The sequence below is a fragment of the Folsomia candida genome, unplaced genomic scaffold (assembly GCF_002217175.1).
Source record: "Folsomia candida strain VU population unplaced genomic scaffold, ASM221717v1 Fcan01_Sc003, whole genome shotgun sequence".
NCBI classification, from domain to species: Eukaryota; Metazoa; Arthropoda; class Collembola; order Entomobryomorpha; family Isotomidae; genus Folsomia; species Folsomia candida.
Window position 1 is genome coordinate 7,527,211 of NW_019091195.1, and position 20,977 is coordinate 7,548,187.

The window sequence follows — 20,977 nt, forward strand, 5'->3', positions numbered from 1 at the left end:
GCAAAAGCAATTTACGAAAATTGAATTGCACCATCTCTTCGTTGATTGTTTTACTCGCGACAAAAAGTGTCTCACCTACGTAGCAGTTAAGTTCCCATCGCTAGTGGCATCCATTAGCACATTAATGCCATGTAATTTTCCTGATTGCGCGATTATGATAGGATACACCCATGCCACCGATATGAAGGACACACATCATCCAAACTTTTCCATTCCATAGGCTTCTTTTGGAAAAACGTCTCAAGGAAAGTATAAGGAAATTTTTCAAAATAATGTCATATTCATATAACCGGCAAAAATTTATTTTTTACTGTACACAAAAATAAGCTCGTGAGCACGGATATTTCTGGAGATTAATTACATCTTATTGTAATGAGTATTACAAAATGACTTTGCAATAAATTAGTAAAAAACACTACTTATATTGCAGCTAACATAGTTCCAGTTGCAAGAGTTTTGTCAATCATTATCCAAAGGTAAAGCTAGCCTAATTATAGAGGTCATTTTTGGTTTATTGAGTAATGCATGTACATACACATTATCCTTCGCGTGATACTGGCAGAGCTGTTAAAGCAATCTTTCTTAATGGAAAGGGTTGTGTGGACTGAAAATTAATAATTATACAATCACATCTTGACCTAGGATGTAAATTTCGTCTCTAATCATATTTAACAGTTGTTGAGCTTGATGTTGGTTTGGAAGAATAGATTGATCTACACCGAGACCTAATCGTAATGTCCCGTTGTAGCTTATCATTGATATGCCAAATGCTGCAAGGAAATTAGAATTAATTAGTTCGAGCTAAAAGGACAATCAATAAATATCCTAATACCCAAGTTTCCTCTACCAAATCCTCCACCAAAAGACGCATCTAAAATGGGATATCCCAGCATTGAACTTGGTTCTTGGGGGCCAGGAAAGTTGGACCTAGAAAGTTAGCAATTTATTCAAATGAGATCAGTTTTTCTTTTTCTTTCATGAACACATTATTGCTCTTACATCATAATTGTTGTTGCTTTCCGCTTGGTTGCCCATTGAATAATTGGCGTTGGAAGGGATCCCACCAGCGAAACCAGTTTCAAATTCAGCAGCGGTACCGTAGAGCGAACAAGGGATTCTCTTTTCTTGTGCAAAATTTTCAGTCTTTCTTTAGAGTCGGACACTTGGAGAGGTAAGTTGATTATACAAAACGACCTGTACAAAAAACCACATTGACAAGGTCACTGCAAATAATTATTTGAAATAATTTAATAAACGGATTCATTTAATTCATGCACGAATGCATGATTAAATTGCCTACAATATTAGAAATGTATAATTTGGCATTTACTCAGCTCAAGCCAATTGGATTTACAAGTATATATACTGATGTACCATGAAAGCTTGTACCAATGTATTTATCTACACATGTACTTAAATATGATTATGATGCAAACATAAAGAAATGAGGCGCATAGTGTAAATAACTTCTGTTTGAAGGACACCAATTTACGAATTAGTCATTAGTAAATGTTCCGTAAAATTTTAAATGCGTATATGTAGTAAAATTTCTCACTTACACTTATGTAATGAAAATGAGTCATCCGCAAGTCTTGGTTTATGTATTTAGCTGCATGCATGCACATACTTACATAAGTTTGGCAAAATAAATTGTGTGAGAACTTTTAATTGATTCTTTGACGCAAACGCTTTCTTGGTTCTTGAACTCTTTCATGTGTTACTCATTATGTACATTAGTGTAGGAGCTACTTTATACCAAAATATTCTGTCTGTCCTTCGGTCTACAGGATAAGTTCTGAACGATATAACACTTGAACTTTTACAGTGTAAAGGATATAGAGAACGGAAAGTAAAATAATGTCGTTAATGGACCTTCCTCACCGTCACGGTGTAGTGAAAATGCAAGCTTTGAAATTTAGCACCCTGTGTCATTTGCACTACCGCTCCTTTTTTGTATCTGTTTACTAGACTTTGCTACAATTTCGAAATCAGCAGGAAGCTGAGGTGAAGTTACTAGGCAGGAATTGCATGTTGAACTCACCAAAAGTTTCGCAATTTCTCAGGATGATTTGGCCAAGGAAGTGGCTGAGTGCAATGCATTTTATCAGGAATGGGTATTCCATTCGCCAGCATATAATTTCTCACACCTCCCGTCAAAGCTGCCATCAGAACAGCAGTAAAGGTTACATTATTCTTCTCCCTGATTTCCTTAATGATCGATGCAGGCAAGGTGACACTTCCAGCAGAACACTTGCGTGATAAGGTGATTCCTTTGGGATGGAAAAAATTGGAGTCGTATGTCGTCATTAGCTGTGGTTAATAGGACCCAAAAATCACACATTGAAAACTATCTTATTGCTTCTTAAACGATATAGAGAAAGGTTTCCAAATGTTGTTAAGTAGTTACCTGCTCCGTGACATAGTACGGCACGCACAAGAGCGCCCAGGTGTTATACATCAACGTTTTAAAACAACTTCGTTGATGAAATGTTGGTTGAGGAATTTGTTCAAGTGTCATATTTTCAGATTGCATTGAGTTCAACCACAATTTTAGCAGTGAGTATCCATCAGCAATCCCGTGATGAATTCTCATAATGAGGACAGATTTCTTTGTTTTGGAGTCGTGCTTTGTGTAATCAGCGCAATTATTATCAACGTCAATCATGAGAGGAAACTTGGGGTGGTAATTTCGAAGAACAACAAATTCCCACGGGCTCTGACCCTTCTTGTAAGGTTTGCTTATCAGTTCCACTCGCAGGTTAATCAAATCCAACTCGCTCATCTCTTTCGTCTCCGATTTTTCAACAACACTCACATGATTTTCTATTCTAAAATCCTTAACATTTTTAAAAAACAGGTACCCACCCCACTGCGAGAAATATTGTTGGAGTTCGGGATACATTTTATGTCCATTACTGTCCTTTGCATTTACGATCCGCCTCATCACATCCTGTTGCAACTGGCGGACATCAATGTCCCCAGCTACCACTGCAACCCCCAGTAACGTGCATTTGGGGGCAGTGTGGATATCGTCAAGGGCAGCTAAAGCACTTCGGGCACACAAGAGTTTGCCCAGACTTGGCTTGCACCACTTTGCGTATATCAAGAGCAGTTGACGGTATATCAAGCACGGCAGTATTATAAACGTCGTGGTAGGAATTATTAACAAAACAAATAAAATAGTAGCAAGAAACAGCACAAATTTATTTTTGATACGTTGAAGTATCATAATTTTTGAACGATGTAAATCCGCAGCCATTTCGCAGCCACCTTATTTTAGGGATTTTCCTGCATGGAAAATAAGTTTAAAATAGTGTACGCACTTCGTATGAAAATCAAACTCCTACATTTCATTACGGTTTGACTGGAAATTATAATATGTCTGCAAAATTTTTCAAGCTCTGCAAAAAAAAAACTGGTTTGGAAACCCCCTTAACCGTTCGACTGAATCCAGTACCTGACTCCTTGAAATCTTGACAACAATGGAAAAATAGTGGTTTTTGGCTTTGCACTTGAATACAATGCCATGCAAACTTGATTACAGTACAGGATATTATTTGCAATTCTCAACTATAAGTACTATTATCATGTACCCTGTAATACACGCTATCTGCAGATATGCGTATACAATATGCGATGATTTCACCCACACTGCTACCTGCAACGAGATATGGAGCTGGATAATATTTTATGCCAAACTGAATTCTGCCCAAGCATGGCATGCACTAAATTAATGAGACAAAATGCCAACAATTTGTAGATAAACGTAGTTTTTGTGCTACCATTCTCTTAAATAATATATAAGATCATCATGTCCCACCAGAACATGAAACTCCTTCTTTTACAAACTAAGATACAGACTAACTAGTAACTCTTTACTCAGTAATCCATAAAGACGCACAAAAAATTATCTCAAAGATTCAACAATGAAATGATTTGGCAATTTTTGTGCCACTCTTCTGTTTAAAGTCTTCTGTAGGGAGGGATCGCCACTTTTCTTTGAAATAATTTCCTTTAAGAGCATAAACAGCAAGATATGAACATGATATTTAACAAGTATTTTAGTGCATCTATATAATTTTGGTTATTAGAAATGACCTTATCCTTGACTTTTCGACCGTTGACTGACTTATTCATGGCTCCGTCATCAATCAAATTTTCAGGTAAGATGATTCTGAGTTGTGCCTAATTTTGACAAGTATGAACATGTGCATATCATATGTATGTATACAGTGTGTGTATTTATATACATATATATTTAAGATGAATGACTATTGTTAAAACTAAATCTCATATTATTTATCAGCAACAGGAAGCATCCATTACATGAATAACGTGGTACTTTGAAATACCTGTACATATATTAATAAAATGTTGAACTATGTTTAATATACTAAAGTATGCATGATTGTGTGTGGTATGGGTTTCATCGCATTACTCAACGATGGTGTACAGGTCTATGAACATCTTTATATAACGATTTAATGGCCTTCATTTTCAATTTTGCAAAAACTGGTTTGTATGCCTGAGATTGTTTACCTCAGGGGCTAGCTAACATATTTATGTTTTCACAAATGTTTACTCGTGTTACACGAGTGTACATGGATGAAGTAGAAGGATGGAAAAAATCAGCCCATTCTGGATGCGAAACTATTTTATTTTATCTGGATTAAAAATATGTATGAAAACCCTAAAGTACTTGAAATACCCCGAGCCAAGCATTTTTCGTCGCATTCTTAATTTTAAAAACCAGTCTGAGCAACTCTCTGCAATGACTAGTACTTTGCAAACGTTGCAATTCTACTCTGCGTCAATTTTCAAAAGAAACGAGAGCTATATCGACTTCATGCTATCATGTCCCAGGTGACCTTAGGGCAGCCATAAGGACATAAAAATTCTATAATTCCACAAGACTAAAAGTGACAACTGCGTGCAATAATATGATGGTGTTAGATAGTTCGTGTCCTTATTGCCATTGCTGCCACTGAATTAATAGCAATTTCTTGATCTTCTTTCTATATCTTCCTTGCTTCTCTCTTTTTTGTGATACCAATTTACGAGTTGATTCTTCAACATAAAAAGACGACAACGCCAAGTTTCTTGTCTATGTCCTTGGAAAAATATCCCTTAAAATGAAGATAAATTTATAATTTGTATTTACATATTGTGCATATGTGTAGGTATGTAAACGCTTCCAGGATCTCAACAATGTTTTCGCACGCAAGGTAAACTGGTCTGACGATGACATTGACAAGTTATATAACATTTAATATGTAACACTTTGAGATGCATTGCTTACTCAAAAACTGTCTTATGTCTTAAATGCTCATTAGAATGCGGTGAGAACAGAAATTGTATTTTTAATAACATGTAGTCACAATTATCAGTCATGACTTGGATTGAAATTTAAATAACCACAATCTTTATTACACCGGTCCAAAGTTAATAACCTCTATCGTTGAAGATGATGACGAAACAGAAGCAGCATCAATATTGCCTGTTTCGCTAATTAAAGCATTTTCCGCGACAGATGAGCTTGTACTAGATGCTCTTTCTCCAAAGTAAAAATGTTTTGGTGTCGGCGTTTCTACCGGAACCGTAAAATCCGTAGGATTGCGATATGGTGAAGGAGGTTCTAAGACAAATAGTTCTGGTCTAGGAATAGTAACGGAAACTGGGCTGAGAGGGCCCTGGAATAATATAAAGGACAAATTATGTACCCGAATCAAGCATGGGAAAATTAACTTCTAAACTCACATTGTCGTCAATATCACTGGATTCTGAGGACGTTGAGTAGGATGATCGAGATTGACTACCTGAATCGCTGGAGGCTGCAATAAAATTGAAGCGTCACAAATCAGACCTTTGGATTCATGAGTTACTAAATAACTATTAAATTCGAATAATTTTTTACATCGACTATCACTGGAGGATACTGAGAGGGGTTGAATTTTCTTGTTAATCTCTGATGCCAATGCTACCTCGCCATGAGCAAGAGTAATGAGATACAATTTTCTTAATAGGCCTTCTTCTCCGAGACTTGTGGCGATCTACAAAACAGTAACAATAGTAATAATAAGTACCTGTAATTATTAGCTAGGTATTCACAAACTGTGTGTTCAATACCTGAAATGCACGTGGGTATTTCTTTTCTCGCGTAAGCCACATGAAAAATTTCCGCGCAAGAATCCTCATTGATTTGGAATGTTTTTTTCGAAGGACTTCATCAATGGGCGTGGATGGTGCAAAGTAGGTTGCAAGCAAATGTTCCAAGTTATCTGTATAAAAGTGGCAAAAATACAATTACATTGCTTAGCCCTCTATTGAGACATGTTCATAAATTTCCTTACACTCAACATCTTCCGAATGTTTCTGCTGCATGAGAAAAGTGAAAATTTGATATGTTGCGTAAAGAGATTCGTCAGAGGTCCAAGAAACGCTTCGTAACACTTTTACAGCCTCTCGGAAGTGATCATTGGTCAGATGAAAGTTGCACAGCTGCATTAATATTAGGTAAATTATTAGATATTTTGATACCGAATTAAGATATTTTAGCTACGTATTCATTTAGATACCTGGGTCAATTTCACCCGTCCTATCGCCAGCCTCAGAAACACCATCACACCTCTGTAGGAACAATTACACGATAAATATAAAATGTACCACAAAATAAATACACACTTTGACATGGTTGAATTATCTACGTTTCAAATCGGATAAGTAGGGTGCTGTCAGAAGAAGCAGAAGAGACCAGAGGAGACCAACAAAGTTTATCAATTATGGTGGGCGGCCTAAAGTTAATGTTCGGGATTTTTAGTGAATTTTTTCAGAAATATTAACTCAAAGTCTTACACAAGTTCCTTGGTCAGAGATGGGGACGTTTCAAAATTGTCCAAAAGTAAGAGTGGACTCAATGCGATGTCAAAAATTTGAAACTGTCCTCTGTCTCCAGACACGAAGACTAAAAACGCGTCATTGTGCCATGAAACAGAACATGGAATCTGAAAAGAATAATTTTTCTTTATGTTCATCTGATTATTAGTTTCGTCAAGCAATATTTTGTTCTATGTCAAACTTACAAATGATGCCTTTGTAAAATGAGTGACCTTTCCGTCCTGAGTATAAATTACCAGAGACCCATCACAACAGCCCAATGCCAACTTTCGACACCTTTCATCGTATGCGTAACATTTCAGCTCACTTTGGAGCGGTATTGCAGTTTCGCAAATGGATGTCAGTTTTCCTCGAGTAATTTCATGGATAACTTCATTCACAAGTATGTTTGCCTATTGTTTTAAAATTGGGCTTATTGACCCTTGGCTTTAAAGGACATTTTTATGTATCAAGCGAACCTGAGTATCGTACGTTAACTCCAATGTGCAAATGTGGTTATAATTTCCAGGAATAAAGCAGCATTCCAATAAATTGTTGTCCGTCTTAAGATACGAGATCAGCGTTGGGTCATTCCTAAAATGTACGTGATATAGAAACAAATAAGTATAGGTTACATAATTAGTCAGTAGTTTAACATGCCATAATTTAGTGTGCTTTATTACTCGTCAAGAGAATATATGAAAATATTGGCTTTTTGTTCTGGTTTTGGGCTCCACGGAAAAATATCCTCCTTAGATCCAGACCACCACACCATTAACTGAATATGCACCAATGTTTATTGTTCTTAAAAAATGCGTCTGCTTATCATTCATTCAGATTTATAATTATTTACCAAGTCCGACTTTCCATTAATTGTAATTTTCTTTTCAATTTTCTTTGATACCAAATTAGGGAGTAGGTCATGATAATTACTGACGCTTACTTCCGGGTGAATTAACTCTGATTTCTCTCCTTTTTCGGCTCCTCCTCGCTCTTTCCTTGATTTTCATCGAAAAATATAATGGAATCAAATAATAAATAGCAAATCAGTATTGAAGTTTTTAGTGGTTAACATATTTTACTTGTTGTTTACCTTAAAAGGAGAAGTCGGTTTTCGGAAAACATAAATAAAACATGCTTATTGCTGTATGCAACTAAAAAATATGAAAACAAGATGAGACTTTAAATAAATTCCTTATATTTTTGATTTTTATGTACCACTCAATGCTGATTCAGGAAAACGGAAAAACTTATCCACCACAAAATAAAATTCATTGGTGTGAATGTTCTTTATATGAATATATACGATTGTCCCATCCGCCAGCACGACGCAAATGCAACAATTACTCTTCCATTTTATGCTCAGAATTTTTGAAGCACTGAGAAGATCCTAAATCGAATCAAAATATTACACACATGTATTGATAGCTTATTAATAAGTAATTTCACCCATACTCGAAATACATAAAGAGTGGAATAGTAGTTTCAAACATTATGCAACATACCTGAACTTCCTGGACTGTTGCGTTTCCATTCTCACTTTTCATGGACTTGATCAGATCGCTAAATCCCAAAATTTTTCCCTTACTACTCGGCTCTTCAAATTTTCCATTTTTGAACCACTGAGTTGCAAGTGATTCTGCTCTTGATGCTTGAAATTTCTCATTTTCAGCAAACAATGCCACGTTAAACGGAAGGTAATGTTGTTGTAAGAATAGTCCAGCCATTATGGTCAAGCGTCATGGATCTTAACCGTTTTGTCATGAAAAATTCCAGGCATTAAATCTTATCTAAGTATGCACATTATTCTAGTCTGTAGGTACTTGATCGAATATATAAAGTTTCAAATGCAGATTGAGACTAGACCACCGCTAGACACGATAGTACCGTTAGTTTTGGAGAGAATGACTTGGGGCAGAGTGGTTACATTGTTATTATTGTATGAGTATATGATCATATAGATGAGTTCACTCATTTCACTATTTTAATAAAAAATTACATTATGAGTGAATTACGAGTTATTTACCGTACACATTTATTCAATCAATTCATTAAAAGCGTATATAATAAATGACGACATACAATTAAAATGGTTTAAATCATCGTTGTCAAATAGGTAAAATATCCGGACAAGTCAAAATTAACTCTAATTTAAGTCAACTAACTTAAGTTAAGTAGAGGGCAAATCAAAAGAACAAACCAACGCACAAGAGTAAATTACAATCACATGTCGATCATGTCACTAATACATTGGAGACATGAACGAACGGTCAAAAGAAAAATATAAAACACACTTAAAAAATTCAGACTAGAAAGAACGTCAAATACAAGTTTAGTTAAAATCAGTGGATAAAAGGTCAACACTACAGCGATTGAATATATTAGTCATATATTAGTCTAAAGTTTACTTATTACAGTTATTAATACACCGAGATGATAAAATTCTGTTGGATAACAGCTTCACTTGATTCAATGCGTATCATTTATACATTATGCGAGAAATTCATCATAGGAAAAGCACCAAAGATAATCGAAATAATAATTCAAACTTTCTGGAGTGTCCGTCTGTCTGTGTTTTTGTCCGTAACATTTTCAGAACAGTTAATTTTACATGATTCGATTGGTTGACAAAAAGTCACATTAAGCATAAAAGCACTGGTTGAGACTCTTTCAACCACGTGATAAAAGTTAACCAGGTTTCGTATCCTGGTTCTGATTTAAAAAATTTCACATTTTCCTAGTCTACTCCGATAAGGTACATGCCCTGGATTTTTATCAATAAAATTAGTAGGTGATTATAATGCAGACAACAGAATTGTGCACCATGCACGTTTGTACTGTTTCAGTTAACAATGTATCATGCACATACATATATGTCGTTCAATACCTCATAGGTGTTCATACACGCTTCCTCCTACCTGTGTTTGTCAAGGCTTACCTTGAAAGTGCTAAAAATAAGTAATTATGTATTAATTCATAAAAGATAGCTCACCAGGGTCGAATCGACGACAAAAGTACGAGCTATATAGCAGAATACAAACTACAACACTTGTTTCTTAAAAACTGCATCTGCTTTATATCCCAGCACCATTTTTAAAATTTCTAACAAGTGACACAATTATTATAACAATAAAGCGTTTCATATGTTACAAGAACGAATAATCTAACTAAATTACCTACATGTCCGAGAATTAACAAATTAAAACTCGCTAAAAAATCAACTCCAGAGTTAAAATTAATCAGCTAAATGTGAAATAAATAAAAATTCGCGAATGACTGCACCACGGATTATTTCATGCGAACGATTCACCGAGCACTTTTTGATAAGGACGGTTACACACATAAGTATTATCTAAACTGGTAAATCTGAATGCTCTTTTCAGGAATATGAGATAGGGTCAAGGACTGATATCTATTGTCTGTCCCACCCCACTCGGCTCCACGATGGTAGTAATAACCTTCCATCGTAGCAGTCGAGTTCGTTGAACAGATATAGTAAAAACCAGCAAAACTGACACCTGCGATGTCTTTCACATTTTCTGGGTATACAAAGAATTGCTCTTTCAGTCGCATAAAGACATTGTCCGACGTGGCTAGAGACTCAAAATCAAAGTTGTCCGAGTTGAAAGATTTTGTGTATGGTGTAAAACCAGTAAACTTTGCCCAATGTTTACGGTCAATTTCTTCATCTGCATCCCACTTTCTAGTTAAAAATGGATATTTTCTGCTAATGATTTCACCGTCAAAAAACGTGGTGATTATTGGATGTTCCTCTGTGAGTCCTTTAATTGTCAAATAACCACAGATATGGCTGTTTTGAACGTCGACATTTTTAAATGTAATTTCAACGTCGTAAGAATTTCCACGCGATTTTTGAGATCCGTCGAACTTTGATCCGCTGTAGATAGAGTTGGAGGGAAGTCCAGGCTGATTCTTATTTGCTAACGGAGGAGGAGCAATTTCGGATTCACGGAGTCGCATAGTTGTCACTGATGAGGATATTGCTGATGACGATGATGTGATCACTGCTGATGATATCTCGTGATGATGATGGTGATGATGGCTCTTTCCTTCCTTTCGTTTCGACGTTTGATGGCTGTGGGTTCGGGATCTACCAGTTCCACTTCTCATTATTATACCACAGCAAAAATTATGTGAACTGATTGGCTAAAAAATAAAGACAATGTTTGCATCACGTTTGATTTTTAGTCTAGTAGTAAAATTATATACCAGTCGACGTTATTGTCAACAGCCAACAATTTACAAGTCGTCAATGTGAAAAGTGTCGTCAAACAAAAATTTGAGAGCTGTGACGCTTTATAGAAACGAGGGTCCACTTCCTGTAACATATTAACAATTCACAGTTATAATAATTAAACAATCACATCTAATTTGTGTTAATTTTAAATATATAATAAAATTCGTTTACACATAAATTGGATAAAACAATTACAAACTCAGGGATGTCCTCAGATCGGATTAACAAAATTAATTTATACTTGCAAATCTCCAAAAACTAAACTAACTAGAATATCAACTATGCAAGAATAGAATTAATTAACGAATGGTGAATAGACGGCTCGGAATTAATATTTTAACTTGTTGAGAAATATTTTTCTTAACTTAAACTCATTTAGTTTACAGTTTTGAAAATTGTTTGCTTGTTAATGTAGAGTGAAAGTTGCCTATTGTTGTGTTGTCCATTCCTTCACAATTAGTATGAATGACACAAGAATTGGAACAATTTTTCACCTGGACCAAACTTACCTTAGTTTTGTTGGGCACTAGTGTGTTTGGAGTCGTCGACCCTTACGGAATAGGCTCCTGGAAAATTGGTACACAATTAAATATTAAATTTTTCCCCAGAGCAGAGTTGGATATTATGACAGATGATTTGAACGCAGCTGCGTAAAATCCTCACTTCAACTCCGCAGTGTTTAGGCTTCACACAAAATGAGTGCATGCTCCCTTCCCTATCCATCAATCAAACGCGTACTTCTCGACGAATTTCTATTTATAACCTAACTAATTAAACCCCTCATTTCTGAGAATTTGTTCCTTCAATTCCTTCATCAGTCTTTTGTTCAGTATTAAAAACCCATGTTTTTTAAGTTGCCACTCTAATTTTGAAACGGCATAATACGTTCATGAAAACATATCATTTCATGCATTCATTCTGAAATCCGGAGCCTTATCATAACAAACATTATTTCTTTTAAAAAATTGGAGCATTATTAACAGTTCAAAACATTATCCATTAATTAGCACCCCAGAGGGTTTTGCGGGTATAAATCTGTATTTGCATGCAACGAGAGGCCATGCTGTTGTGCATCAAGTGGACACATCAGGAAACGTTTCAATTTTAGACGCTCAAAGTTGACGTTTTGAAAACGTTGTCGTGTGAGTAACGGTCAAACAAATTGGGGGTCACGTGCTGTGGGGGCATTCACAGAAAGGCGGGGTTACAGAGCATTACGGGATAGGCGGCGGCGGCTTGCCATCCATTCCGCTCGCATCGCACAAGCTCACACACGCACCAGTCGTCCGACAGTGAAGAAGCCCCAAGTGTTTCCTCCTTCTCGAATTTTCCGGCTCACTAATTTTTTTGCGTCCCTAGCGGTCAAGCTCACGGTCATCATGTCTGACACCGGCAACAACCAGGTAAGTAATAGTTTATGTAGTATTAGCACAATAACTCATAATTTGAAGAGAGAAACTTGAAAGTTATGCAAAAGAGGGATAAGCGGGTTTTCTTCGCGGTGGGCAATCAGGCATTTGCAAGGTTCAATGAATGACAATGACCGGTAGTCGAATGACTGTTTTTTCTCTTCACCGGCATATAATTCCTTTCGTTTCTAGTTGTAATAATTTGTACCATTGATTTGTCCGAACAGGAATCAAAACAAGATGGGGGAGATGGATCAGAATACATTAAGTTGAAAGTCGTAGGTCAGGACGCCAATGAAATTCATTTTCGGGTAAAGATGACCACTCAAATGGGAAAGTTGAAAAAGAGCTACGCCGAAAGATTGGTAAGCATTTCAAATTTAAAAGTCGGAGATGTTCCTCCTCAACATCACCTTCTCAGAGGTTTTTTCATATTTACTGTGTGCTGATAAAAAATAAAGAACTATAATTTAACAATATTTTTATTTCAGGGTGTACCACAGTCTTCGTTACGATTCCTATTTGATGGCAGACGCATCAACGACGACGAAACGCCAAAACAGGTATATCATTTCAAAGTACAGCGTAGTTTAATTAAACGTATTCTAATTTCAATGCTATATTTTTCTAGCTGGAAATGGAGGCTGATGACGTCATCGAGGTCTACCAAGAGCAGACTGGAGGGTGGTAGACTTAGTTATTCCTTTTAATTTGATTCGTCATCATCACGTGTGTGGAGTGTTAATTTTCGGATTTTTTGTCCACAAGCATTCTCCATATAAGTTATACACACTTTTGTCTTCGTATATACATTAATAAACATTGTTTATATTTCAGTTTTTGAATTAAGTATAACAGTACTTCATTTTGTATCTTACTTGATTAACTATTACTATTGAAGGTAATACTAGTATAAAAAAACTTTATAAGATTGTAACTACTTTTCTCATCACACATCATCATTCGAGTGAAATCAAAGCTCACAGCATTAAAAATTGCAATTATATATTTCATTCTCCAAAATTGTATTTATTTTCATTCTATTAATTATTTCCACAATAAGTTATAGTTCAACTTTATTTTTCCCTTCACGTTCTTCATCCGTCAGGAATATTGTGGATTCCTTTTTAATAAACTCCTATGTAAAGTAAAAAAGAATATTACACTTGTATTTTTTAAACAGACCTAATGCAGTGAAGTAATGCAATATTTGGCATATTATTACGCAAAAATTAATTACCCTAAAATGACTTGTTGATCTGTCCCCTTCGTATAACTTTGGTTCATGCTTTTTGTAAGCAGCAATGAAGAACACTGTTGGATATCCCTTGATATCAAACCCTGGAGGCAAATCGTTTGCAGTCCCGTCCATTTTTGCAAACCATAAACGATCGTTCCCCAGTTCCTTTGCCAACTTTTTGTAAATAGCGTCAAATTTTTTGCAATGTCCACACCTTCAACATCAAAATCATTTAGCACAAATACATACAACCGTTTCCATCTTTGAATTGTTGATATTCTAAAACTTAGAATCTAAATATATACCAACCATGGTGCATAAATATAAAATACGACGTCACGATCTCCTGGAGTCGTTAGAACCTCGGAGGAAAAACTGTTTGCAACAAGGTTGGCGACTGGTCCCTCTTGCTTTGCTGGAATTGGTTGAGATTTCCACACAGGTTTTAACAAGCCTAGAAAAATTAGACCATCCTCAATTACGATATTTCAGCTATTCAGCAAAACTACTTAGAACCGGTGAAATTGTCATTTAAAGTTCTCTTTAATACCGTCCTGAACTTGGTTTACAAATTTTCTTAAATCACTCCCATCAAAGTCATCAACGGGGTCCTGTGGATAAAACATGTGACATATGACATCATTTTTCTCAGAAAATGTATAAACGTCTTGTATTAACTCATTGCGATTTTTCAAATGCGTTATACTTCAATGATTATAGCCACTCACCATTTTGTACTTGATTCTGTTTTTATCATACCACACAACATTCACATCCACGCCGGAGTCGTCCAACTTTACTGCTTGAAGTTCTTGCTCGAACTCGTCTTCATTTGCAACAGTAAACCTAATAAAAATAATTGGTTATGCACTAATATAAATATTAGATTACAAAATTGCAGCTTTTACTGTAGTCTGTTTTAAGCCCGAGCAAATAACAATAACAAATAACATTTGAGACGTATGGCCCGCATCGTTAAATGTTGTACCAAAATTCAGTAATGGGAGTTCGGTCACGTGCCAATAATTTCAAAACGGAATCTGACCCTTGCTCGGGCTAAGTCAAGTCGGCTGCGTAGGTTTTTCATACGTGATATCTGGAAATGCATTTGCCACTTCTACAACTTTGGATCGTATAATCTCGCTAGCTTTCTGATACTGATGGTCGAAATTTGCATCATAGTAAATCACCACCAGCGGCCTGACGGAATAAAAGTACACTGAAAAAATAAGCATGAAGAATTGAAAATAGAGAGTATACATCTCAAGAAACTGTTAAAAAATGATTTCGTCTTAAGCAAAATAGACAAGATATGTACCTTGATTTTTCTTTGTCCTCTGGCCAACCAGTGGGCGATAAGTCTTTCGAATAAATTCCGCAATATCATCTCCTGTCTTGGTTGCCTATATTTTCCATATTATTTCAAGAATAGGCCATGTCGTATTATTAAGCGTTAATATGAATGAATTTTTCATGCAAGTAGAAAAGCTCTTACATCTGTCAAAATAGCTTCACTCTTTTCATAGTCGGAAAGAAATACTGTAGGTTTGCGAACTATTACGGCTTCATCCTCTACTCCTAAATTTTTTCCAATAGTTGATTTGTCAAATGTATGGATGAATTTCAAGGGCTCTTCTCTCAGATAGTTTGCCACTGCCAAGAACTCATTGTAAAATGGAGATTTTTTCGATGAAAACACTCCAATTATCGTGGGATGGTATCGGTCAATTCGGTTTTCCATTTCTTGCATAGTTTTGCACAAGTCAGAAGGGCTTTTCTGTTGGTCCTTCATGTAGGTTATTATCCCATTTGCATCACGAGTTCCTGACAAAAGATCATTCATAGAATCAGTTTCCCCCGTTCAAAACTGAAATATTTAGTTAAAAGCTACCTGAACATTAATAAATATTTGCATACATTTGTTCCAAACAAACTGTTTGAATTTTTCAGTTTTGGAAAAAATTATTAAATCAACAGATTAAAGTCTTCTTACCTTTGTACTGAAATGCTCGACCATATCGAAACTGTGTACACAGTAGTACATTCGATGTTTAATACATTTAATTCAACCTGAATATAAAATCATTATAAACAGTCACTTTACCGTGTAAAGAGTTGGCCAACCAGACACCTTGAATTCGTCTGCAATTTCTTTATTATTTACTCCGTCAATTTGTGTGAGCGGAATTCCGTATTCTTTTAACACACTGGCAGCTTTAATGTATTCCGGTTTTATCTGCGTAGAGAAATATATAAATAGTAAAACAATTTAAATATGTCAATCCAATGTACATACTATTTATTCATGATTTCCATCTTCAATTTACCTGCACACAGTGTTTGCAATATTCGGCATAAAAGAGAACCATCACTAGAGGTTTAGACTCCATGAATTGGGTGAAATTTTCTCCATTCAGTTCAATCACAGAGGTTGGTGGGGGCTTCCAATCTGGACTTGTCCTCATTTTCATGTAGTTCACGATACCTATTTTATTGGTCAATAGTTTTAATAATTCTTGGTTTTGTAATAACAATAGTATACTTAACAATTGAGATAATTACCTTCTGCACTTCTATCGCCATTATATTCTTCAACCTTTTGCCCTTTGTGGAATAGAATTACGGTCGGAAATCCAGTGATCATATATTCCTTTGCCAAGATTGTTTCAATAGTTGCGTCAACTTTGCCTGTTGAAAATTATTTCTATAATTATTATTATTATTTGTGTATTTGTTATTTATAAATTTTTAAAGGAGATAAAAAAATTTGCCTAAAGGTATTTTGTCTTCTTTGAGCTCTTGAGCCGCCGCAGCATAAATGGGGGCTAATTGTTTACAGTGCGTACACCTAAAAATCAACATATTAACCAAGCTAGATATCTTCATAGACTTTAGGTTCAAATTGTCCTCAAAATCTGGAGAAATTCTCACCACGGGGCATAAAATTCTACAAGAACAAAGTCATGTTTATGTACGACGTGTTTAAAGTTTTGAGCTGTCAAAACAAGTACATTGTCTTCCTCTTGGACATCGTAATTTCCATCCACATCAACTATTTCTACATCTGCAACAAGACAATAACCGGTGAAATCAATGTTTATTTGTTTTCTATCCATTCCCAGCAATAAAAGTTTTCATTACCTCCGTCGTTAAGTACAAAATTCTTCCCCAAGTCCACCTTTATCTCTTGCCCGGCCTCCAGCGGCAGAATTGCCATGAGCATTAACAATGAAACTCCAGTCAAGTACTTTTCCATATTGCGTCAATTTATGATTTTTCCTTGGTTTAATATACGATATTGCTGTTGGTTTAAGACACTTTTGAAATAAAGCAACCAGCATAAGTAATTACATAGAACCATGGGACATCACTACATTATACGTACGTACAGCATAATCAGCACTTAGGAGGGGAGCTTGCGAGGTTGATAATAACAGATCTCGATGCCCTTTGAATATGTGATAGGGTCTCATGAGTGTACTAAAACCCTGAAGTGGTTTGACTCCATGGCCACATTTGCGCCCGCCACACCCACTCAAAAATGCCCAAAAAACGCTTTCACTCCAGTTTTCACTCACTCAAATCCACGCCAGAAATCCAATTTTACGCGGATTTTGAAATTTCTTTCACCATTACGCTCCCAGATAGTTGCTTTCTTCAATTCCATATCAAACTCAATTTTGCTGATGATTATTTCGCAGGCGTAATTTGAGTTGTTGATTACTACAACAATCCTCATTCAGAATTTCAAATTTTAAAAATACTAAAAATTTCGAAAAAATTGGGTTTGATATTGGATTGAAGAAAGCAACTATCTGGGAGTGTAATGGTGAAAGAAATTTCAAAATCCGAGTAAAATTGGATTTTTGACGTGGATTTGAGTGAGTGAAAACTGGAGTGAAAGCGTTTTTTGGGCATTTTTGAGTGGGTGTGGCGGGCGCAGATGGGACCATGGAGTCAAACCACTTCAGGGTTTTAGTTCACTCATGGGACCCTACCACATATCCAAAGGGCATCAACATCTGTTATTATCAACCTCGCAAGCTCCCCTCCTTAGAGATACAGTTTAGGGAGATTACAAGGTCTTTCTAAATTTTCACTGCAAAATAACTTTTCTGCAAAACTCTCACAAAAATAAGCTGGATGGAATTATGGTGTATGGGATTATGATTCTATGTCGATTTCAAACAGTGCTAAAAAACACCGATTATCAATAACTTCTGTCAAGAATAATGTTGCATAGCCACGTTCGTTATTAACCTTTCATTGTGTTTTTAACAGGATAGTCGTAATACATGCAAAGATACGTATGCATGCATCTGGAATTGGGCAGGTTAGTTGTATACAGCCACCTGTTAAAAAGTTTGAGACGCTGTGACTAATCCATTCCATATAGTGCTACACCTGAGAAGGTACCTCAGGTATCTGAGGTACCCGCAATATACTTGCGATTAGTGTTCTCCCAATGTAGCTAAATTTTTAGTGGATGATGATTTCTCCACACACTTTGCTGTTAAAACTCTTTATAGCATCATTACTATCTGTATCTCCTTGCCGTTTGGAAGAGTCAATGTCCTTTCGCAAAATTTATGGTATTAGAAATACTTTGGGGAGGTCTGAAAATGGTCTTTAAATAAATGTGCATAATGCGTATTATCGTGTGTCTCGTTTTCCCTATACGCAAAAATAAGCATTACATGATAAGACTAGAAAATTATTATCAATTTTCAAACATTGGTTGCAATAAGGGTAAACTTTTGTAACTTAACCACAACTGTCAATGATTATGTATACAAACAGAAAGATGAAATGCAGCTGCTGCTTTAACATATTTAGTGGCGTTTCAGTTTTCACCGAATTCGGAGTATTGTTAGGAGCATAAAATACCAGCAAGGGTGAAGCCGGATGAAGTTGAGTCACCCAGGGGAACTCAATTTAAGGCATGTGGCAGACTTTTACGAAATTAAGGACCGGATACCAATTATAACTTTTGTATGCATGTATGCAATAGTTTCAAAGAGTAGCATGTATACTTCAGCTGAATGTTTTCCTTCCTAATTCTGGTACTTAGATATTCAAGACTACATTTCATTAATACCTAAATAATTTGGCTCATTTCTGTATCATCACATGAGAACTAAAACTACGACAATCCATGTGTTGATAAATATATATTCCTCTGTACCATCGAGTTAATATTTTGGCTTATTTTTATATAAAATAAATTTATCAACGATTGATGGAAACTATGCCATTTCATCGTTTGTAACATGTCTGGTCTTTCATACTTTTTACATAATGCCAGTTCGGGGTCAACGTCAAGTCAAGTGTCAACCTAACAACATATCGCACCGTAGATTTTCGGCATCGTGCATCAGTCAGACACAATCTACTGCATTTTATTTCTGGTATCCTTTACATATACGCAGCAGAAAGAATATGTCGTAACATTCGAGCTACTTGTGCCAAAGATGTAAAAGCGAGCGAACTCTGTTCAACTCCTCTGCAGAAATATTTGCGTATTTCTCATATGACACATGAAAAAAATACTGTGCATGCATATACGTGTTGGGAGATTGCACATTGTACTATCCTTACACTAATAATGTGATTTTTGTACTACCGATAGCAGAATTTCAGCTCGAGTCGTCTCATCTTATTCTTTGCCCTGCTACATTTCCTACTCTAGTCTATTGTGTATCATGTCAGCACAAAAGACATTCAAGATCAGTCTCCTTTCCTCCTTTTACCGTGTGCTTGACTTTTACAGCGAGTTAGTTGTTGCTTTCTGGCTGGCATTATAAAAAATAAAACAGTTTCGTCGTCCATCTATTCCGTATCTGCCATTGCGATAAGAAGACCCAATATATCCATGTATATGAAATATGAATCACACAACGTCATGCCTTCATATTTATATCCTCGCCACCATCAATGCTTGACTAACGCTGAGGTAGAGAGTAGATTGCTATGCAAGTGCAGATAACTATTGCGCCTATGTAAAAAGCACAAAATATCCAAGTTTGTTTGAACAAGATCGGTTTAAGCGTGAAGATGAGAAGACAAACAAAGGAGACGTGGTGATGGTGAGGTGGTCGCAACGCCAAGTAGTGCGAATGCAATTTCCTTTTAGTCTTGTTAGGCTGGGTGGCTTAAAGTGCATCCGAGGCTTAACAAGATCCCAAGTGCATTTGGGTTAAAAATTGGATCCAACCTCTATAGATAGCAGTTTCATTTGATACCAAGACCATGTTGCTCGTCTCAACTTTGTAAGATAATAATAAGTAATGATAATAACAGAGATGAGCTGTTGTCTTATGCCCACGATGATGATGCTGCTGCAGCTTCTCCCATCAATAAGCCAAGTAGAAGTGTGGCTGGGTTAGCGAGATGCTTATTGCATTTCCAATTTTTCTCAGGGATCGGAGAGGGTAGAAAATCCACACTTTTACACGCTTTTAGCCCCAACACTTGGTACTTTATCCCAGCAGCATTGAATCAGGATAGTAGAATAGTTGTTGGAGTGAAGTGGCTTTGTATGCAGCGTTTGTATGTGTGTGGAATATAAGTGAAACTCGTTTAAAGCAGGAGCAGGAGAGTGGGTCCCAAATATAATCCAACACCAACCTCTTAATACGTTGCCATTCTCTTCTTTCAAATGCTACCAGGCTAAGAGCACTAAAGGCCTTTTGCATTTAAACTTGTTCCCAGTTGGTGAAATTGCGCTAGTGTTATTTAGCAGTAGTCCCCCTGATTGTTGTGGCAATGCAAGTCTTGAGTTCTTCGTCTTGTTAGGAGAGTTGTGGTTAAAAGCCGTACATACAGTTTTTCACTAATATGTGTCACGTTAGTCACCCAGAATTTCCTCCTCTACTCACCCAGCGGAGACTATAATAAATTCATGTAATTGTGTAGATGTCCACAAGATTTTTAAAATACAATAAACCGAACTGTAATTTGCTTGTGTTCAATTTGGTATAAAACTTGGACTTGTTGATTGACGAGAGATGTACTTATCATTGAACGATGATAATGAGCAGATTAGTGGCTGCAAATGGTGAAAGTTGTGATAAGTGCAACACTGATATTGCGAATACTGCTGGAATTACTTGTTAAACGCACACAATATGCACAGTGCCTAAATCGGGAGTAATATTACCACACTTGACTGACTGAGAACATTACTCAGAATAATAA

The 20,977-nt window shown here is 36.1% G+C and overlaps 5 protein-coding genes across 8 annotated transcripts; 1 reads left to right on the top strand and 4 right to left on the bottom strand.

Moving 5' to 3' along the window:
* Nucleotides 1–275: 275 nt before the first annotated feature.
* On the bottom strand, nucleotides 276–3,775 carry LOC110846596. Its single transcript, XM_022093403.2, has 5 exons — nucleotides 2,408–3,775; nucleotides 2,042–2,310; nucleotides 1,000–1,194; nucleotides 833–927; nucleotides 276–770 (listed from the first exon to the last, which is right to left on the bottom strand). Exons 1-5 carry the CDS (start codon nucleotides 3,257–3,259, stop codon nucleotides 619–621), a joined length of 1,563 nt encoding a protein of 520 aa, XP_021949095.1. The 5' UTR covers nucleotides 3,260–3,775; the 3' UTR covers nucleotides 276–618.
* A 1,621-nt stretch (nucleotides 3,776–5,396) lies between these two features.
* Nucleotides 5,397–8,737, bottom strand: LOC110847316 (WD repeat-containing and planar cell polarity effector protein fritz homolog). The gene is made up of 15 exons (XM_022094245.2): nucleotides 8,379–8,737; nucleotides 8,092–8,263; nucleotides 7,967–8,027; nucleotides 7,727–7,871; nucleotides 7,557–7,651; nucleotides 7,353–7,467; nucleotides 7,080–7,286; nucleotides 6,853–7,001; nucleotides 6,705–6,791; nucleotides 6,576–6,627; nucleotides 6,351–6,498; nucleotides 6,127–6,278; nucleotides 5,915–6,050; nucleotides 5,758–5,831; nucleotides 5,397–5,690 (listed from the first exon to the last, which is right to left on the bottom strand). The coding sequence occupies exons 1-15, from the start codon at nucleotides 8,598–8,600 to the stop codon at nucleotides 5,427–5,429; spliced, it is 2,079 nt and encodes a 692-aa protein (XP_021949937.2). The 5' UTR covers nucleotides 8,601–8,737; the 3' UTR covers nucleotides 5,397–5,426.
* Nucleotides 8,738–8,891: 154 nt separating this feature from the next.
* LOC110847430 (glucose-induced degradation protein 4 homolog) lies at nucleotides 8,892–11,792 on the bottom strand. Of its 2 annotated transcripts, none has more exons than XM_035850035.1 (3): nucleotides 11,641–11,792; nucleotides 11,104–11,213; nucleotides 8,892–11,040 (listed from the first exon to the last, which is right to left on the bottom strand). In XM_035850035.1, the coding sequence occupies exon 3, from the start codon at nucleotides 11,002–11,004 to the stop codon at nucleotides 10,222–10,224; it is 783 nt and encodes a 260-aa protein (XP_035705928.1). In that variant the 5' UTR covers nucleotides 11,005–11,040; nucleotides 11,104–11,213; nucleotides 11,641–11,792; the 3' UTR covers nucleotides 8,892–10,221. The 2 variants fall into 2 exon arrangements, with proteins under 2 accessions (XP_035705928.1, XP_035705929.1); XM_035850036.1 differs by having other exon boundaries at nucleotides 11,303–11,647.
* A 581-nt stretch (nucleotides 11,793–12,373) lies between these two features.
* On the top strand, nucleotides 12,374–13,392 carry LOC110847878 (small ubiquitin-related modifier). The gene is made up of 4 exons (XM_022094911.2): nucleotides 12,374–12,534; nucleotides 12,768–12,905; nucleotides 13,032–13,103; nucleotides 13,172–13,392. Exons 1-4 carry the CDS (start codon nucleotides 12,511–12,513, stop codon nucleotides 13,229–13,231), a joined length of 294 nt encoding a protein of 97 aa, XP_021950603.1. The 5' UTR covers nucleotides 12,374–12,510; the 3' UTR covers nucleotides 13,232–13,392.
* A 152-nt stretch (nucleotides 13,393–13,544) lies between these two features.
* LOC110847876 (probable protein disulfide-isomerase A4) lies at nucleotides 13,545–20,539 on the bottom strand. Of its 3 annotated transcripts, none has more exons than XM_022094909.2 (16): nucleotides 20,408–20,539; nucleotides 16,922–17,081; nucleotides 16,712–16,844; nucleotides 16,552–16,628; nucleotides 16,343–16,468; nucleotides 16,108–16,265; nucleotides 15,885–16,016; nucleotides 15,774–15,804; nucleotides 15,276–15,604; nucleotides 15,099–15,183; nucleotides 14,870–14,999; nucleotides 14,509–14,626; nucleotides 14,331–14,391; nucleotides 14,090–14,234; nucleotides 13,781–13,994; nucleotides 13,545–13,678 (listed from the first exon to the last, which is right to left on the bottom strand). In XM_022094909.2, exons 2-16 carry the CDS (start codon nucleotides 17,034–17,036, stop codon nucleotides 13,604–13,606), a joined length of 1,929 nt encoding a protein of 642 aa, XP_021950601.1. In that variant the 5' UTR covers nucleotides 17,037–17,081; nucleotides 20,408–20,539; the 3' UTR covers nucleotides 13,545–13,603. The 3 variants fall into 3 exon arrangements, with proteins under 3 accessions (XP_021950601.1, XP_035705925.1, XP_035705926.1); XM_035850032.1 differs by lacking the exon at nucleotides 20,408–20,539 and adding an exon at nucleotides 17,911–18,555 and having other exon boundaries at nucleotides 16,922–17,150; XM_035850033.1 differs by lacking the exon at nucleotides 20,408–20,539 and adding an exon at nucleotides 17,860–18,555 and having other exon boundaries at nucleotides 16,922–17,150.
* Between the last annotated feature and the right edge of the window lie 438 nt (nucleotides 20,540–20,977).

Coding starts and splice junctions, on each gene's coding strand:
- LOC110846596 (XM_022093403.2), bottom strand. CDS start 3,259: ATGGCTGCGGATTTACATCGTTCAAAAATTATGATACTTCAACGTATC. Junction 928..999: donor AAAGCAACAACAATTATGAT/GTAAGAGCAATA, acceptor CTAACTTTCTAG/GTCCAACTTTCCTGGCCCCC. Junction 771..832: donor ATTTGGTAGAGGAAACTTGG/GTATTAGGATAT, acceptor ATTTCCTTGCAG/CATTTGGCATATCAATGATA.
- LOC110847316 (XM_022094245.2), bottom strand. CDS start 8,600: ATGGCTGGACTATTCTTACAACAACATTACCTTCCGTTTAACGTGGCA. Junction 6,792..6,852: donor TCTCTGACCAAGGAACTTGT/GTAAGACTTTGA, acceptor CATTAACTTTAG/GCCGCCCACCATAATTGATA. Junction 6,051..6,126: donor AATACCCACGTGCATTTCAG/GTATTGAACACA, acceptor ACTGTTTTGTAG/ATCGCCACAAGTCTCGGAGA.
- LOC110847430 (XM_035850035.1), bottom strand. CDS start 11,004: ATGAGAAGTGGAACTGGTAGATCCCGAACCCACAGCCATCAAACGTCG.
- LOC110847878 (XM_022094911.2), top strand. CDS start 12,511: ATGTCTGACACCGGCAACAACCAG. Junction 12,906..13,031: donor AGAGCTACGCCGAAAGATTG/GTAAGCATTTCA, acceptor TTTTTATTTCAG/GGTGTACCACAGTCTTCGTT. Junction 13,104..13,171: donor ACGACGAAACGCCAAAACAG/GTATATCATTTC, acceptor ATATTTTTCTAG/CTGGAAATGGAGGCTGATGA.
- LOC110847876 (XM_022094909.2), bottom strand. CDS start 17,036: ATGGAAAAGTACTTGACTGGAGTTTCATTGTTAATGCTCATGGCAATT. Junction 16,845..16,921: donor TTTTGTACTTAACGACGGAG/GTAATGAAAACT, acceptor GTCTTGTTGCAG/ATGTAGAAATAGTTGATGTG. Junction 14,235..14,330: donor TGTAAACCAAGTTCAGGACG/GTATTAAAGAGA, acceptor TAATTTTTCTAG/GCTTGTTAAAACCTGTGTGG.